Here is a 19757-nt window from a genome sequence, read left to right on the forward strand (position 1 = left end):
GTGGTTGTTAAGTCCAAGGCGTGATTTCACTTCACTAAAGTCACTCCACAATATTAATAGAGACAGCAACAGCAACAGTACATAATTGATGAAACCATAGTTCATAGAAAAATTCAGCATTGTATGCATTCAGCATTCTCAAAAACAAATTAGCACTACTCTAACAAAAATATTAAAAATGATTAAATATTGATAATGATTAAAAATTGTTTTCTAGTTCATTAAACGGGATCAAAATTATACAAAAATAAAATCATCTTCATGCTTTAAAAGAAAACTTCTACTTCTGTTTGCATTTCAAGAAAGATGGTACCAATAGGGGTATGAAAATATCGCGTTCGCTTAAAAACAGCTGAACGCAGTGGCCTGCAGATTGCTTAAGCCATACTGGAACAAACTCTAACCAAACACAAGAACTTATGCAATAAAATTGCACAAACTTAAACTGGAACTTCACTACTAATTTTGCCGACAACCGCATCGACTTATCGATAGCTCTTATACAAAATTTAACTAACTCTTTTAGTTATCCTTCAAGCCCAGGTTCCTTCTCTCAAAAAAATAATTCACCTCCCACTTCGGCAACCATCAGATACTTTATCGAATAAGAATAAACCAAACATTTTTTCTGCCAATAAGATAGCGAGAGAATGATAATAAGAACATCCTACTGAAGCTATAATTCTTCTTACTAACCAATGAAAAATCGCTCATTTACGTAAACAGACCTCTCGCTCTCACCAAAACTGCTGACTCTATTCTAACGGCTAATTTTGAGAATTCAGACGCTTGAGAATTTTATCAATACTATAGACGTTATTTATGTCGACATTCCAGCTCTAACATAAACAATTTCCAGACTCTTGTCTCAAAAGGTCATTAAATCCTTTTGATACTTAGCCGAACACACACATACTCTTTCTCGGTATAAGATAAATTAGACCCAACAAGGTCCCTCAGACGAAAACAGATATGATATTCACGCTAAAAATCCTGAGAACGTAAAATTAATCCAACATAGTGAGAAAACGAATTACATAATACTCCGAAATACAACACATGATTAACGGACTTAGTATACAGGGTGGAGCAAAAATAATACTAGGGATTCGAAAACGTTAATGACTTTCGTACCTGTTACAAGTGAGACCTTGCCGTCAAAATAATGGTTTTTCTAAAAGCCAAAATTATTCATCGCGGAGTCAAACCCGGAAAACTACGGAAAGCACATCTAGCTCCCGCGGAATCTTAAAGTGTAACATATTATTATGTATATTATAGCATATTATTTGTTTTCTTTCAGCTGACGATCTTACGTAATCCATTGGAAGGTTTGGTTTTTGCCCCGGTAATGGAACCAGATCACGACGGTGCTGTAATAACTGAATATTCTTACGGACTACTAACAGAAGGGAAATTTCACCATGTGCCCATTTTAGCAGGATATAATTCATTGGAAGGATATTTCGATGAATTAGAAGGTAATTACAATTATTTTTACATTTACAATACATTTTTTTAATACAAAGAAATCCACATGTATATTAGACGAGTCAGAAAACGAAATGAGAAAGGCTATAGCGGGATAAGGTGGTAAAATCTGCACTCAGCTGGATTCTTACTTGGGATTTGGCAATCGAAAGTACATACTCGTATTTAAAAACCCCACTAACCAAATTTTTAGCTCCCTATGTGGACCCAGGTGTCCTTTATCGTAAAAAAGGTGTTTTTTTTTTGAAAAAAACGCCTTTTTCAAAAAATTTTTTTGAACGATCCGTTGCTTTAGAAATATAAAAAAAAATTGTGAATGTATACTGTTATGCCAAAGAACACACTGATTTTTTTTAGATTTTTTGGATTAAAATGGAGTTCAGGAAAAATTTTTTTAAATTTTTCAAAAAATTTTTAGGTTATGTAGGTAATTTTTGGCTAGCTGCGAAATAATTATTTTTAGTGTATTTTTTCCATTCTTTTGAATGGCTATGACCGATTTTCCATTTTCTTGCCGGAAATTCATCAAAATTTGAAAAAAAAACCCATTTTTTTGGTGTGTCCTCCCCCCCCCTCCCCATCATATTTTTAGCGTTTACTGAGCGATCCTTTCCTTTAAAAAATTAAAATTACAAACATACATTGTTATGCCCAAAAACATACTGATTTTTTCAGATTTTTTAGATTAAAATTAAGGCCAGAAAATTTTTTTGAATTTTTCAAAAGATTTTTTTTGTTAGTTATGAAAGTCATTTTTGGCAAACTTCGAAATAATTATATTTTCGTGTATTTTTTTTTGTTCTTTTGAATGGCAGGGTTAGATTTGTCATTTTCTCTCCGGAACTTCCTCACAATTCGAAAAAAAAAAAACACTTATTTGATGTCTCCCCTTCCCCATATTTTTAGCACATAAACTGCATGTCAATAATTAATTGCAGGTCAATAAATAACGATTTCTAGTATCCTGTTTGTTATTTCTAATAATTCTAATAACATGATCAGGTTTGCCATTTTCATACTAAAACAGGCTCAAAATACAACAAACGCTATTTTTTGACATTATCTCTCATATTTTAAGCATATAATCTAGTTTATACGTGACCCTTTTTACTTGTTTAGTCGAGTTTATACGTTTTTATTCCAAAATATTTTGGTAAAACATATTTTTCAAATGAGTTTGACTATGCACAAAATCTGAAACTTTTATTTCATTTTTTAATTCGAAAACAGATAAAATAAGATTATTTGATAATTCCGTTCGTAATTTAAATGGACATAATATATATCCAATGCTTGTGTACTAAAATCACAATGAAGATGCACTAGAAATAACCAAACCAAGAAACGTTGAATGTTACGAGGAACACTCTCAAATTATGATTTACAATGTAAATACATTTTACCAATCCAAATCATTACTTAAAATGTTTATACATTGTAAATCATGATTAGGGAGTGCTCCTTGTAACATTCAAGTGTCTTTTGTTTATTTCCAGTTTGGTTTTTGTTTATTTCCATTTGTTTATTTGCAGTGCATCTTTATTATGATTTTAGTATAAAATGCGATTTATTAAATGGATGATTTAATAAGCAACCCCACGTCAGTTTGTAAAAAAAAAAGCTTTTCAATTTAGAGAATGAACTTGCTTTGATTTTAAGTCATAAACAAGTGTCCTCTGTTAAAATCGTTCAGTATTTGTACTACTGACGGATTCATGGCAGATCTCCCTGGTACTTTTTTAGTCACGGAAAACGACGCAATTATTATGAGAAAAGTAATGGATAATCAAGTTGGTATAAGAACTATCATGATAATCATGAAGGTAGGTTTTGATATTTACGTCGTGGATAGAGGTTTTAGGGATCTGATACCATACCTAGAAAGTCAAGGATTCAAGGTTCTTATGCCTGCCTTAAAGGAAAAAGGTATAATCTAAGTGCGATTGAAGCAAATAAATCTTGCTTCGTCACAAAACTGAGAGATGAGCCATAGAGGCAATTCATGGCATCCCTAGTAAATAATAAAAGCTCCTCCACCAGCAATTGGTCAATAAACTTATACCAAAAGATGGCTCATATGCTAAGATGGCATGAAAATAATTTAGCATTAAAAGTTGAGGCAGAGATGGAGTCCAGGTGGCCCACTACTACAGTAAAACTAACAGCTCAAGAAACTGAAGTTTTCCAGAGATGAATGAAAGGGATCTGAAAGTATTTTTTTCAGGGACCTACCAGGTAGTTCGAGGCATTTGCTGCTTAGCTGAGCTGATTGACGACAATGCTAATATCAATTTGGAGTAGGTTTATCATTAAAGTTTTGATTAGACCAAGACACATAAATAGTATGACCTATAAATTAATGTTATGTCGAATACCAACCTAATTCAATTGGGCACGGAGATCCAGGGCCGTAACTACGATGTTGGGGGCCCCGGGGCAAATGTGATCTGGGGGCCCCCTACCGGGAGGTCTGGGAAATTTACCCCCAGCGCAAGGGGGGTCAGGAAAATGTTTGATAATTTAACCCCTTAAAAGCGCATTTTCTCTCCTATGTGAACACCAGACTCTCTCCTTTCTTTTTTTTTTCAGCATGTCCTGCAATAACTATAAAATTAGCAGCGCTAATGATTACAGCTTCATCTGTATCTGACATTGCGGATGGATTATCAACGAATGCATTCGTTCGCTACAATGTAAATGGTCTTACTTTGTACTGAACGAATAACCAAGCTAACACTTACGAATTCGTTCCTTCGTTCGTGTTCACTTTGATTTAAAAACACCTTAAGGTGCCTTAAGCTACTGCAGTGTGAGCCAAGCACACTGAGTGAAGCTGGTCAGTGTACTGGTGGGACTGATCCTAATGTGCTCATTTTATCTTATGTATACCATTCTTTTCAATATGTGGTTCCTTTCACGTACCAAGATGTGGTCTGGGGTAAATTGATTAAGACAAAGTAGCTGGGACCTGGAGTCCCTATTCCGGTTGCATTTTAGTTTTTATTTCGCCAAAATAACTAATTTCGTCAGTCACAATCTATATATTTACGAAAGGTCTCGGGGGCCCCAGCTTAGCCCGGGCCCCCCTCTTCCAATGGCATTTTAGGTGTTATTACGCCGAAATAACTAATTTCTTAAGTAATAATTTAAATTTTTATGTTAAGGTCTCGTGGCCCCAGCTTAGCTCAGGCCTCAGGGGCCCTGTTTTGTTCCAATTGCATTTTAGTCTAAAAGACTAATTTCCCCAGTGAAAAATTAAAACTATGTTGCGGTCTTTTTAAAATTGTGTCAGTTGAAAATATTTCGTTGCGATCGGCTTTTAAAATACATATTTTTATTTTCCTCGTTAAAATCTATGCACGGGCCCCCGTTGGTAGGGGGCCCCAGGGCACTGCCCCGGTCGCCCCAATGGTAGTTACGGCCCTGATTTTACCCCTTACTTGTGACTGTGCCAACGGATTAAGAGCAGTAGAGTGTAGAGTCCTGTTCTTACATTGCCACCATCATTTATTTTATCTTAACAATGCTAGGTATAAGTAAAAAGTTATTAGACTAGAAAAATTGCTTTTAGACTTGTTTATCATATCAGATACTTACCCCGTAGTAAACGAAGATAGTGACGAAGACTAAAACAAGTATTGTAATGTAAGTTAGAACATTTTTTACTATTTTGTAATTTGGCAATTTTATATTTCGTTATTATTAATACAAATTGCAAAAAAAGGTTCAATATGAAATTAAATATATGTATTAATGTAATAAATGTTATTATTTAAATGATAATCACCACTCAAATAAGAGGGCGGGGGACAAAAATAATTTGTCACGTATAGATTAGATTATGTGCTTAAAATGTTGGAGAAAATATCAAAACAGAGCGTTTGTTTTATTTAATCAAGTTTTGATCTAAAAATGGCAACGATGATCTTGTCATTAGAAATAACAAACAAAAAATTAAAATTCGTTATTTATTGACATGCAGTTTATGTGCTAAAAATATGGGGTAGGGGAAACATCAAAAAAGTGTTTTTTTTTAATTGTGAGGAAGTTCAGGAGCGAAAATGGCAAATCTAATCCAGCCATTCAAAAGAACGAAAAAAAATACACGAAAATGTAAATATTGTTTCGAAGTTTGCCAAAAAAAACATGACTTACATAACTAACAAAATTATTTCTGGCCTCAATTTTAATCTAAAAAATCTGAAAAAATCAGTATGTTTTTGGCATAACATTGTATGTTCATAATTTTTCAGATTTTTCAAAGCAAAGGATCGCTTAGTAAACGCTAAAAATATGAGGGGCGAAAATAAAAAAAAATGGGTTTTTTCGAATTTTGAGGAATATGGAAAAGAATGGAAAAAATACACTTTCTTTCTCCCCTTCCTTATCAGGTGTCGGATTGAAAAAATACACTAAAAATAATTATTTGTCAGCTAGCCAAAAATTACCTACATAACCTAAAAAACTTCTGAAAAATTAAAAAAAAATTTCTGTGGTCAATTTTGATCCTAAAAAGCTGAAAAAAAAATTTTGGAAGTTGGTGGGGGGAAATTTTCCTATTTTTCCTTCCCGTCTATCCGCCACTGCTACCAACGCAATTGTGACCATAGCTAAAAACAACACTTTACATAGACCAGAAGGAATCACAAATAACTCACAAATCGAAACAATTAGCTATAGAGAATGCGTAAGAAATAAGAAAATACCATAAAATATTTTTTTCATTACAATGCAGGGTCGGCAGGGTGTTTCATTTAAGAAAACTCAGAAAATCCTCATTCCAAGTTTCAACCAATCCTGTATACCAGAATTAAATATTTCGCTGTATAAATAATTTTGGACAATAGTAGAATATAGTAAAAATTGTTTGAACACAAATGGATTGTTAGGTGTCAAATCTCTTCATTTCTACAGAGTGTTACCTTGTATTGCCAGGAAATTAATAATAAATACATATTTAATCTATTAAACTACATTGTATACCAATGCAAAACCTTATATTGCAAAACGAGAAGAGCCTAAAATTGTAAAAATATATGGGGTGTTCCATTAAAAAAAAAGATAAATTTGTTTCACCCTATCAATATGGGTGGTCATGTATATTTAACTTTGATCTAAATAATTTTTGATTCGTATATCTTACGACAAATAGGTAATGTATATAGGGTGAGGCAGATAACTGGCCTATTAGAAATATCTCCAGAACTAAAGGCAACAGAATCATGAAAATTGGAATAAAGGGGTTTTGAAGGATGATCTATTAAATGAAAATATTTTCATCTCTTTGCAACTTCCGGTTATACCGGAAGTTGCTTATAACTTCGTTTTTTTAAATGGGACACCCTGTATATTTTTACATTTTTGGATTCTCTTCGATGTCTTCTTTCTTAAAATATAAGGTTTTGTAATATTATACAGGGTGTTTTAAAAGATAATTACGTTTTTTTATCAATTTCGTAGCAATATTCACACCCTGTAGAATTGTAGTAGTTTGACATCTAAAACTCTACTTACGTTCAAATGATTTTTAATATACTCTACTATTGTTAAGAATTATTAGTACAGCTAAATTTTTAATTTTAGTATACAGGGTTGGTCTAAACTCGGAATGAGTATTTTCTGAGTTTTCTTAAATGGAACACCCTGTATTTTTGTATTTTAGTGAAATGATATTTTATAGTACTTTTTTATTTCTTAAGCATTCCCTATACCTAACTGCTTTAATTTGTGAGTTATTGGTGATTCAAGCTAAACATTAATTGCAACAAAAAATACGAAAAATTTTATTAGGTTGGCCGTGAAAATACTCAATCCCAAATAATTTTTCAGAAATAAATACATATTAATCCAGACTGGTCCTTAAAATTACCAATAATGGTTTAGCAATCGAAATACCTACTTAGTTAAGATTGTTGGTGCGATTAACAATTAAGCACAAATTAAAGCAGTTAGGTATAGGGAATGCTTAAGAAATAAAAAAGTACCGTAAAATATCATTTCATTACAATACTAAAATACAGGGTGTTCTATTTAAGAAAACTGAGAAAATACTCATTCCGAGTTTCTACCAACCCTGTATACTAAAATTAAAAATTTAGCTATACTAATGATTCTTAATAATAGTAGAGTATATTAAAAATCATTTGAATGTAAGTAGAGTTTTAGGTGTCAAACTACTACAATTCTACAGGGTGTTAATTTTGCTACGAAATTAATAAAAAAACGTAATTAACTTTTAAAATACCCTGTATAATATTACAAAACCTCATATTTTAAGGAAGAAGACATCGAAGAGAATCCAAAAATGTAAAAATATACAGGGTGTCCCATTTAAAAAAACGAAGTTATAAGCAACTTCCGGTATAACCGGAAGTTGCAAAGAGATGAAAATATTTTCACTTAATAGATCATCCTTCAAAACCCCTTTATTCCAATTTTCATGATTCTGTTGCCTTTAGTTCTCGAGATATTTCTAATAGGCCCTTTATTTTCCTCACCCTGTATACAAAAAATAGGATATACCAAAAGTTTTAATAAAAAATTTAGACATTGTGATCAAGAAATATAAAATTATAATTGATATTATATTTTTACAGCACTCTTTAGACTATGGATAGCGAAATATGATTTATATCATGCACAACTTGTTCCTAATGATATGAACCTGCTTCCAATTACAGAAACTATTATAGCAGAAAGTATTAAGTATACATATTTTGATATATATCCAGTTTCTTTAAGTACAGAAAAACTCATGAGGGTAAGTCAACGCACCATATTAATAGTTTTAACTGTGTACTTATACTCTGGGCTAATTAGCAAAATTCATGGAAAAGTTATTTACCAGCAATTTTGTTGCTGGAATCGAATTATAAGATCCTATATATTAATAATATAGGTATGCAAAGTCCGCAGATAGTGTGCTAGTTTTTTTATAAACAAAATGGCGCCGACAAATCGTATTTTTTTCAATTATTGCTCTATAACTCCGAAGATTTTAACTTTACAACAAAAACACCCAAATAAAAATTCACCGTAATTAAATTCTGCATAGAGATATGTTTTTCACGATTTGATCCGACAAAAATTTTCCTCGGAAAATGCGGGTTTTCCTAACAAAAACTGTAATTTTCAAATAAAGTTTTAGGTAAGTAATTATTAATCAATAATTAAATAACTTAGTGACATCAAAGCTTTCTTGATATAGATTGTAATTCCAGAAGCCGGTGAAAATTAAACGAATATTTTAGCAACAATTCAATTGTTAATTAACAATTTACGATCGCAATAATAACCAAAATAATCATGATACATTGATCAAACTTATAAAGATTATAAAGATGAGATGCTTATTTAATATTTTATCGACAAAATATAAATTTTTCTTTTTTTTGCATAATCTTTAAATTTTGAAAAAAAAATAGTTATAATACGCTGGTCTAATTAGTAAAGTACAAAGAAAGGTTATTTACCAGCAATTTTATTGCTTTAATCGAATTATAAGATCCTATATATTATTAATATAGGTAAGCAAAGTCCACAGATAGTGTGCTACTTTTTTTATAAACAAAATGGCACCGACAAATCGTATTTTTTTCAATTATTGCTCTATAACTCCGAAGATTTTAACTTTACACCAAAAACACTCAAACAAAAATTCACCCCAATTTAATTCTACATAGAGGCATGTTTTTCACGATTTGCTTCGACGAAAATTTTCCTCGAAAAATGTGGGTTTTCCCAACAAAATCTCGAATTTTCAAATAAATTTTTTGGGCCAGTAATTATTTATCAATAATTATATAGCTTGGTGAAATTAAAGCTTTCTTGGTATAGATTATAAATTCAGAAGCCGGTGAAAATGAAACGAATATTTTAGCAACAATTCAATTGTTAATTAACAATTTACAGTCGCAATAACAACCAAAATAATCATGAGACATTGATCAAACTTAGGAAGATTATAAAGGTGTGATGCCTATTTAATATTTTGTCGACAAAATATAAATTTTTCATTTTTTTGCATAATCTTTAAATGTTTAAAAAGAATTGTTATAAACAAATTAACATTTCTTAGAAATTGTTTATTATATTCTAATTTTAAAAAATAGTTAAAATGCGTATTTCATAGGTCTTGAAAATGAATGCTTTAAAAAAATTTTCCAACCATTTGCAAAAAAGTTATGAAACAGCAAAATAAATATACGATTTCTCCATTGTTTATAATTTGTTTTAATTGTTTCAAAGCTTAAAAGTGAGTCTATGGTACAATCTAATTACTCACAAAGAATGTCAAAAATTAGTGCAATGGTTATATTTTAATCAAAGATTAAAAATACTTTTTTTTTGTAATTTTTAGCGCGGAAGTAGGCTTGATACAGAGCCGGAGATAAAATGTTCACTCGAAGCGACTGACACGCTTAAACTCGCGCGAGTTGTGTATGTGGGCGGGTAGCTACGGTACTGTATTATTCTACTTTCGCGCGTGTAAATTACAAAAAAATATATTTATAATCTTTAATTACAGTATAACCATTAAACTGATAATCGATATTTTTTATAAATAATTAGCTTGTACTTTAAACTCACTTCTACGCTTTGAAAGAATTAAAAAGAATTATAAACACCTTAGTAATCGTATGTTTACTTTGCCGTTTCATAACTTTTTTGCAAATGGTTGCAGAAAAGTTTTAAGGCATTCATTTTCAAGATATTTGAAATGCGCATTTTAGCTATTTTTTAAAATTATAATATAATAAAAACTTTTTGAGAAACGTTAATTTGTTTATAACTATTTTTTTTAAACATTTAAAGATTATGCAAAACAAAATAAAAAATTTATATTTTGTCGACAAAATGTTAAATAGGCATCTCATCTTTATAAGATTTCAAAGTTTGATCAGTGTATCATAATTATTTTGGTTATTATTGCGACCGTAAATTATTAATTAACAATTGAATTGTTGCTAAAATATTCGTTTAATTTTCACCAGCCTCTGGAACTATAATCTAAACCAAGAAGGCTTTTAATTCATCAAATTATTTAATCATTGGTAAATAATTACTTATCTAAAACTTTATTTGAAAATTAAAGATTTTGTTGGGAAAACCCGCATTTTCCGAGGAAAATTTTCGTCGGAGCAGCTCGGGAAAAACACGTCTCTATGCAGAATGTAATCACGGTGAATTTTTATTTGAGTGTTTTTGTTGTAAAGTTAATATCTTCGGAGTTATAGAGCAATAATTGAAAAAAACACGATTTTCGGGCGCCATTTTGTTTATAAAAAAAGTAGCACACTATCTGAGGACTTTCCATACCTATATTATTAATATATAGGATCTTATAATTCGATTCCAGCAATAAAATTGCTGGTAAATAACTTTTCCCAAAAATGGCCTATTCTCCGATAATCAGCCCAGAATATTATTCCGTTCATATGTTCTATGGTCAAAGATATCACGATCTAACCTAACTTAGGTTACATTCTCTGGCCTAACTCTTTTTACAAAGTCTAATAACTTCAGGACTGAACCTTCCATGTAGCTGTTTGCCAGTGGCTTTTCTTCGCCTAATAAAAAAGTCTAATAATACCCTGTCAGCAGACCTACTACGGCTTTGACTGTTTTCCTGTCTTTGCTTATTAGGTCTCGCGTAAATTTTGACGAATGTTCTGTAATAGACTGTTTCACCTGTCTTTGTCCTGGTGAATTTCTCCACCATTGCAGAGATTTGTGAGGTACCCTCTTTTATTCAGCCTTATACTGGTTATTGTCTTTTGTCTTTGCATCGCCGTACAAGGGTTCCGGTCCGATGAATGGCATCGATTAGCTTTGTTTGGCCATTTTATCCGCTTTTTTCATTGTCTTCAGGACTTTCGTGCCCCAATACCCAGGCTACCGTACCGTTGCTACGATTTCTTAGTTTATTTGGGGCACACACACAATCCCATACTACCTTAGAGTTCACCTTTACGGAATTTAGTGCCTTAATCGCTGCCTGGCTTTCTATGAAGATGGCAATTGAACAGTTCGTTCTTTTCTGCCTTTCTATTTCTTCCACGCAGTAATGGATTCCTGTTATTTTCGTCTGGAAAGTTTTGACACCCTTAGAAATACTTACTGGGGAAAAAGACTAAGTTTTCACTCTAATGGCATATAAAACAACATAATGCTATTCTACATCCCACCAGAATGAAAACAATGGGAACCTGCTCTGGTTACACATCCGAGGCTTTTACAATTTGCAAGCCATACGGATGCTGAGACTAAGGAAGATGAGGGAATTCTACAATTTACAATTCACGTCCCATCTGCTCAGCGCGGTAAAGTTCCAACGAGAATGGTTCCCTTCATACTCCACACAGAGTAAATGTAAATCAAAAATGAATAACCATTTTCAATTTCGTTGCAAAACGAAAACACAGCCGAACCATATTCTAGTCCAATCAGAGAGTGCTGCAAGCACCCCTACCGGTTTCGAAACTTATTAGTCTCTCATCAGGAGGCACATATGCTGCTCTCCCCGATCCAACCAAAACAAACCCCAGCGTGCAGTCCCGGATTGCAACGAACGAAATGGCATAGATGCCCTAGCGGCAACTGCTAGTAAAAAGACTAAGTTTTCACTCTAATGGCATATAAAACAACATAATGCTATTCTACATCCCACCAGAATGAAAACAATGGGAACCTGCTCTGGTTACACCTCCGAGGCTTCTACAATTTGCAAGCCATACGGATGCTGAGACTAAGGAAGATGAGGGAATTCTACAATTTACAATTCACGTCCCATCTGCTCAGCGCGGTAAAGTTCCAACGAGAATGGTTCCCTTCATACTCCACACAGAGTAAATGTAAATCAAAAATGAATAACCATTTTCAATTTCGTTGCAAAACGAAAACACGGAAAAATTCATATTTTTGACATATCTCGTACACTGTTGATTAAATTTGATATCTGATAATTGAATCTTAGGGTTTAGATCATGCAGACCACTTTATGAAGAATTTTTTTTTTTTTTTTTTTTCGTAAAGTTGATAATAAAAAAGTTCCTCATATGGTTCCAAGTTACGCGGACACACTGTATTTAATTATGTGAATCTGGCTTCACACTTTATTGTATAAAGATATAAACTGGTGGTACATTCAGCAGGACTTGGCAGCCTTATTGTTTCCACTTTCTGCGACTTTGTTCACCACGTCACAAACCCATGGGTTATCATTGGTCTAACAACTCTTATGTATAACCATAGAGTCATTTTGGGGCTGAGGCCTCAATTTTTATCGCACATTCTTCTGTCCAAGGACAAAGTAGCTTTCTATATGGTTTTCAGTGTGTCCGTATTTCATGTAAGCTGATGATTAAAATATGGCTCCAGATATTTTGTTTCTACAACAAATGAAATCTCTGTTCCTGAACCACAGTATCGATAGTTTTATGTCTTGCAATTATGTCTTTTTTGTTAAGTTTACGATTTGTGGTTTTTAAACATTGATTATTAGTCTCTCTTGATCACACCAGTTATCAACTATATTTAGGGCTACTACTTGCAATAGGGCGCCAATTGCAATATCATAAGCGTATCCTAGACAGTGAAAGTCTTGTGGACAGATCTTTGAGAAGATCATCTACCAAAATTATTTAAAGTAGAGGTGACATGACTTCTTTTGATAACCAGCCTCCACTTGCTCGTGCTTTGATGGTTGGTTTACCCAGAGTGGATATTAGGTACTATCCTATTTTCCAGGAATGCCGTTATCCATCTGCATATTACCGCAAGTGTGTCTCGTTTAGTCATTGCCTCAATCAAAGAGTTGGTAGTCACAATAATAAAGGTCCCTTCGATATCTAAAAAAGCTTCCACTTCTAACTCTTTGTCCTTCGTTGATGTTGAGATAAACCTATTTAGATCATTCAATGCCGAATCCGTCGATTTACCCGATTGGTAAGCATATTGACGATTACTATTATCTTATAACGTATTATTAGCACTTCGTCCCTTATGTACCTATCCAGATGCCTTTCCAGCAGTTTTTAATAGAAAAGACGATATGCTAATTGGTCTATATGACTTTGGTGTTAGGTCTGATACTTGACTTACCTCAGGCAAGTATATGTCTTTAACCTTTTGCCATATTTCCGATAATAACTTCCATGCTAAACTGGCTTTGAGGAGCTTGCTCAATGCACATGTGTGGTATCAATATGTTATTTGTCACTGGAGACTTATATGGCTGAAATATATTTATAGCCCATCTAATTCTGCTGGGTCTTATGGACTTGGCCAAACTAATCTATACTATATATCTTGACCGAGTCGCCCTTTGGTCTATGTTGGTTCCTCTTTAGTACCTATAAAATTTCCATTAGCCTTCTTTAGAAAACATACTTCTTTAATAGTAGATGTAAACTATATTATGCTTACTGCACTTTTGTTCTTCAAAGTTATTATAACATAACATAACTTGATTTGTGTTTTTTAGTATATCGCAGACACCCAATTTGAAAAACCAATTCATGAAGCTATTAGACTTTATTCCGCTTACACAAAAGTGTATGCTTATCATTTTTCCTATGAAGGACCACTATGGGGTCGCATAGATCGCGAATTTCACGGTAAGTGTGTATTAATTATTATTAAAACTAATCAAACTGCGTGTTAAGGGGCCCACAAATTGCGTTATTGCTCGACAGTTTTGTTCGACGAGCAAATCTGTTCGAACAAAAATGACGCAAAACGGAAGTGTGTGGGTTGGAAACTGTCGCGTGCAAAAATAATGGAATAATCAGGATCAGCTTGATTATGTTTGTCGAACTTGTTCGATAAGCACCTCAATTCGAGCAAATCTGAAACGAATGTGCGGGTACAAAATTTAAAATCGACTGTTTATCCATAAGTGGCGCTTTCATTGTACAAAACAGGAAACATACCAAAACAGTGGTTACTCTCAACCTTTTGTGCTATCCCTAAAAATACAAACGCTAAAGATTGCAGTGAATACAGAACAATATCATTAATAAGTCAGGTTCTCAAATTATTCTTGAAAATAATACATGGTCGTATAAATAAAAAACTAGAAGAAGGAATAAATGATAGTCAGTTTGGGTTCAGAAACGGACTAGGAACCAGAGAGGCGTTATTTGCTTTTAATGTGTTAGCTCAAAGATGCATGGACATGAATGTGGATGTGCATGTTTGTTACGTTGATTTTAAGAAAGCTTTTGACAAAGTAAGACATGAAAAATTAGTCCAAATTCTAAAGACAAAAAACATAGACAAAAGGGACTTACGAATAATAACAAACCTTTACTGGAATCAAAGTGCACAAATTGTAATAGATAACGAACCCAGTCCAGAAATTGAAATCACTAGAGGAGTTAGGCAGGGATGTATTATGTCTCCATTACTCTTTAATGCATATAGTGAAGCCATTTTTGAAGAAGCATTGCTATCTCAAAGTGAAGGAATAATAATTAACGGAAGATCTATTAACAACATAAGATATTCAGATGACACCGTGATTATGGCAAGCTCTGCTGAACAACTCCAACTTCTACTAAACAAAACAAACAATTTCTGTGAAGAATATGGACTAAAAATGAATATAAAAGAGACCAAATACATGATAATAACTAAGGAAACAAGCATACAAACAAGCATACATTTGGGAAATGTACCGATAGAAAGGGTTGATAAATACAAATACCTGGGAACCTGAATTTCAGAGAAAAATGATCAAACAACAGAAATAAGAACCAGGATAGAAATAGCAAGAAATGCGTTTGTAGAAATTAAAACAGTTCTCTGCAACAAAGACCTTAGCTTAGAACTGAGAGTAACAGCTTTGAGATGCTACGTGTTCTCGATACTGCAATATGGACTTGAAAGCTGGAGATTAACGCAAGAACACATAAATACGCTACAGCCATTGACTTGTGGTGTTACAGAAGGATGCTTAGAATAGCATATACACAGAAGAAAACCAACACGGAAGTATTGCGATAAATGGGTAAAGAATGCGAAATAATAAACACAATAAAAATAAGAAAGTTAGAATATCTGGGACACGTAATGAGGGGACAGCGATATGAAATGCTAAGACTCATCACACAGGGAAAGATAAGAGGAGGAAGGAGTATAGGAAGAAGGAGAGTGTCATGGTTGAAGAATTTAAGGGACTGGTTTAAATGCAGTTCTATAGAACTCTTTAGAGCAGCGGTAGATAGAGTAAAGATAGTGATGATGATATCCAACCTCCGATTAGGAGACGGCACTTGAGACGGCATACACAACAAATTGTTTCAATATGGCGTATCTTCGCCAAATAAATAGAAAGTTTTTATTAGAATTTATAGAACTGTATCGACGTTTTCGAGTTCAGTGCGAGTACAGTGATCGACAAAGCATATGGGAGTCTATTGGCAACAGTGCCGGATTAACCATTAGGCAAAGTAGGCAGATGCCTAGGGGCCTCGGCCCCAAAGGGGGCTCCGTAGGGCTCAAAACGAAAAAATAATAATTAGAAACTACTAGTCAGAAATAAAAACTATAAATCATATACCGGGTGTCCACTTATATTTTCCCCCATTTTAACTGCCTATAACATCTAAACGGCTCAAGATAAAAATATGCGGTTTTCACTGAAATGTTTTATTTTAGTAAAAGTTTTGTCTGAATGGATTGAATTTTTTATATCGCTTTCAAATACGAAATAAAATATGGCGGATTTTTGAAAAAAAAAAACGTTGTTGACTTTTTTTTAATGGAACACCCAGTATATTCTTTTGTAAATTGAAAGAAAAGTCATTTACCTATCTCGCGATATAAAGTTTTTCAAAATTGGTTGTCAAATCACTGAGTAATTAATTTTTAAAATGAGAGGTGCAACGTGGATATCACATACCTAAATAACATAACTAAGTTATGTGATTTCCACATTGCATCTCTCATTTTAAAAATTAATTGCTCAGTCATTTGACAACCGATTTTAAAAATTTTTATATCGCTGGATAGATAAATCACCGGTTTTTTAAGTTTTTAGGTAAGTGACCATTTTTTATATCGCTTTTAAATAAAGAATGGCGGATTTTTGAAAAAAAAACGTTGTTGACTTTTTTTATTAAAACACCCAGTATAGTTTTTTGTATCTTGAAAAAACGGTCATTTACCTATCAAGCGATATAATTTTTTTTAAAATCGGTTGCCAATTGACTGAGCAATTAATTTTTAAAATGAGAGATGCAATGTGGAAATCACATAATACGAGTATGTATCATTTTGCTCAGTTGTGTTATTTAGGTATGTGATATCCACGTTGCACCCCTCATTTTAAAAATTAATTACTCAGTGATCTGACAACCAATTTTGAAAAACTTTATATCGCTGGATAGGTGAATGACCTTTCTTTCAATTTACAAAAAAATATAGGGGAAAGGCGGGCAAAATGGGGTATTTAAGGTTTAAATTGGGATTTAAAAAAAATCTGTAACTTTTAAGGTGTTAAAATAAGACAAATATCTTTGTTGTAGTAGTAACTATTTATTAATATAATTTAAATTAAAAAAAAGTTAAAGTTTTTTTATTATATTAAAAAACAGAAACTAATGTAAATTGCCCCATTATGCCCGTCGTATAGGGTAAAATGGGGTACCAAATTGAAACCAAGAAAAGCCTATTGGCAAAATTCGCATACAAGTCTACTTCATTCGCTACTTCATCATCCTCATCTTCTACACCTGCACATGAATTTTTAGCCTATTTAAGGCAACTGGATCAGCTTATCCATCCTTCTGTGGAACTTGAATAAAAGTTTCCACAGAACCAGTTAGTGTCACTATCTTCGCCTTCTGAATCTGACTCTACTTTTTTAGTTTTATTCAATTGCGATTTCTTACTCGTCTGTGATTTGGTTTGATCTTACTTGGTATGGTAAAAAGGGTAAAGACTACCAATAGGTATGGTAAAAAGGTTACCCCATTTTACCCTACCTATTGGTACCCCATTTTGCCCAAAGAGCAGATTTTGAGATTATGACCTGTTTAAATTATTACAAGTTTTTATTTTTTAACATAATGACAAACGAATACTCTAGAACACATTCACTGTTAGTTGGACGTAATGATATTAAATAATAAATTGTTTAAGTAATACTAACGATGGATTATTTTTCGGCCGATATTATAACTTGGTTAACTAAAAACGCACATGTACTCTTCACAACAATCGACTAACAGTTAATTATATCTGCTTTATGACAGAACCCGTAAACAGGCGTCTATAATATAATTTCATTAACGTCGTATAGATGGAGCGAGTGATATTGAAAAAAAAGGGGGTACCCCGTTTTAGGCAGCTACCCCGTTTTGCCCGCCTTTCCCCTACTGGGTGTTCCATTAAAAAAAAGTCAACAACGTTTTTTTCAAAAATCCGCCATTTTTTTTTCGTATTTGAAAGCGATAAAAAAAATTCAATCCATTCATACAAAACTTTTACTAAAATAAAACATTTCAGCGAAAACCGCATATTTCTATCTTGAGCCGTTTAGAAGTTATAGGCAGTTAAAATGGGTGTCCAATAACAAATATTCAGAATTCATATCCGATATTGAACAGAATAATTATATCACCCAGTAGATCGCACGAATTTATTTGTTTTTATATTCACACATGTGGATTATTAGTTTAGATACAAATTGGTCAATTATCAACCTTATTACCTTAATTAGATATACAAGACACCCGGTATATGACAAATTCTAATATCGCGGAATACCATAAACTTGGTTTCACACGGAAATCCACAGCTAGTGAAGCTGCAACCAATGAAAATGCACGTGATGAAATAGAAATAGCTGAGGGAAACATCGCTTCCGTAACTGAAGAAGATGAAAAATCATACAATGACGAGTTATATTCCAGTTCAAAAAAAGAACCATAAACCGAAACTAAGTTAGAAATTGAAGTTAAAGGTAAATTGGGCCCAAAATTCGGAAACAACATAGGATTATGGAATACCATAACTGAAGAAATATGGAAATTTTGTATTGGGAAAGGTTCTTCAGAATGTAACAATCTTGATGGAAGTTTCTCAGCATCAAAAACAATTTTGAGCGCATTACAAGATTTTTACCTATGGTTTTTCGAAAATATATCAGTGTAACAAAAATTACAAGAGATTGGCTAACGTACTCTTCTTCAAATGGAAATGTTTACTGCTCTCCATGTATACTTTATGGCGAACGTTTGACGAACACTCATCGACAGGCAGCGCCTTTATGGTCGAATTGACAGCTCTTTGGAAATTGAATTTAATCAAGAACGAGATTACAATTGGATTCAAGTTCTGAAAAGAGTAGTATCTGTGGTTAAGTTTCTATCTCCTCGCGGATTAGCGTTTAGAAGTGATACAGACATTCGTCGTTCAGAAAATAATGGGAACTACTTAGGCATTTTTGAGTTAAGTACTTGCAGAATACGATCCTCTTTAAGCTCTCATTTAGCTAAGTATGGCAATAGGAGTACTGGAAAGCCTTCTCACTTATCTCCAAAGATCTGGGAAGAAATAATAGAGGTAATGGGAAAACACGTTTTGAATACAATTGTTAAAGAAATTAAGGAAGCCAAATACTACTCCTTAAGTGTCGATTTAATTTCAGATTTGTCTCATATTGACCAGGACCATTTATTAAGATATGTAAATCCAGCTGATGGTAAAGTGTATGAGGGTTTTCTCATAGACATACCCATAAGTAGCCATACTGGAAAAAATCTTTATTTTGCTGTTTTAATCTTTAAAAACGACTGTTGCATTGATGTAAACGACATGAGGGGACAATCATTCAACAAACATGTCAGTCAAATATAATGGTTTTAAGGCTCATTTATCTAAGATTAACAAACTTGCAATTTACATTCCTTGTGCCGCACACTCGTTTAAAATAATTTAGTTGGAGTAAGTGCTGCTGAAAGTTGTATTGGAGCTGGAGCAATATCGTATTTTGGGTTTGTTCAGTCCGTGTACAACTTTTTCAGCCTCTACCCACCTTTGGAAAGTTATGATCAAATGCTTAAATGAAACTCCACTAAGCGATCCCATTTGCCACGATCTAGTTATTAAAAGAACAAGCACCATTCGATGAAGTGCAAAGGTTGACGTAATAAGAGTTTTGTCTAAAGGTTACAACGTCTTTAAATCTGCTGTGCTGTGCATTCTCTTGCTGAAAACTCTAATCAAAAGGATGAAATAGTTCAATAGACTAAGGCCCG

General features: G+C 33.1%; 1 protein-coding gene across 1 annotated transcript in view; it reads left to right on the top strand.

Annotated features, from left to right (window-relative positions):
• LOC126885033 (acetylcholinesterase-like) overlaps positions 1–19757 on the top strand; it is a 63653-nt gene that overhangs the window by 35278 nt on the left and 8618 nt on the right. Inside the window, exons 5-7 of the mRNA XM_050651450.1 lie at positions 1304–1481; positions 8088–8251; positions 13976–14108. Of these exons, the coding sequence (XP_050507407.1) occupies positions 1304–1481; positions 8088–8251; positions 13976–14108 (475 nt within the window). The remainder of the gene's footprint in view (positions 1–1303; positions 1482–8087; positions 8252–13975; positions 14109–19757) is intronic.

This window comes from Diabrotica virgifera, chromosome 5, assembly GCF_917563875.1.
Source record: "Diabrotica virgifera virgifera chromosome 5, PGI_DIABVI_V3a".
Taxonomy (NCBI): domain Eukaryota; kingdom Metazoa; phylum Arthropoda; class Insecta; order Coleoptera; family Chrysomelidae; genus Diabrotica; species Diabrotica virgifera.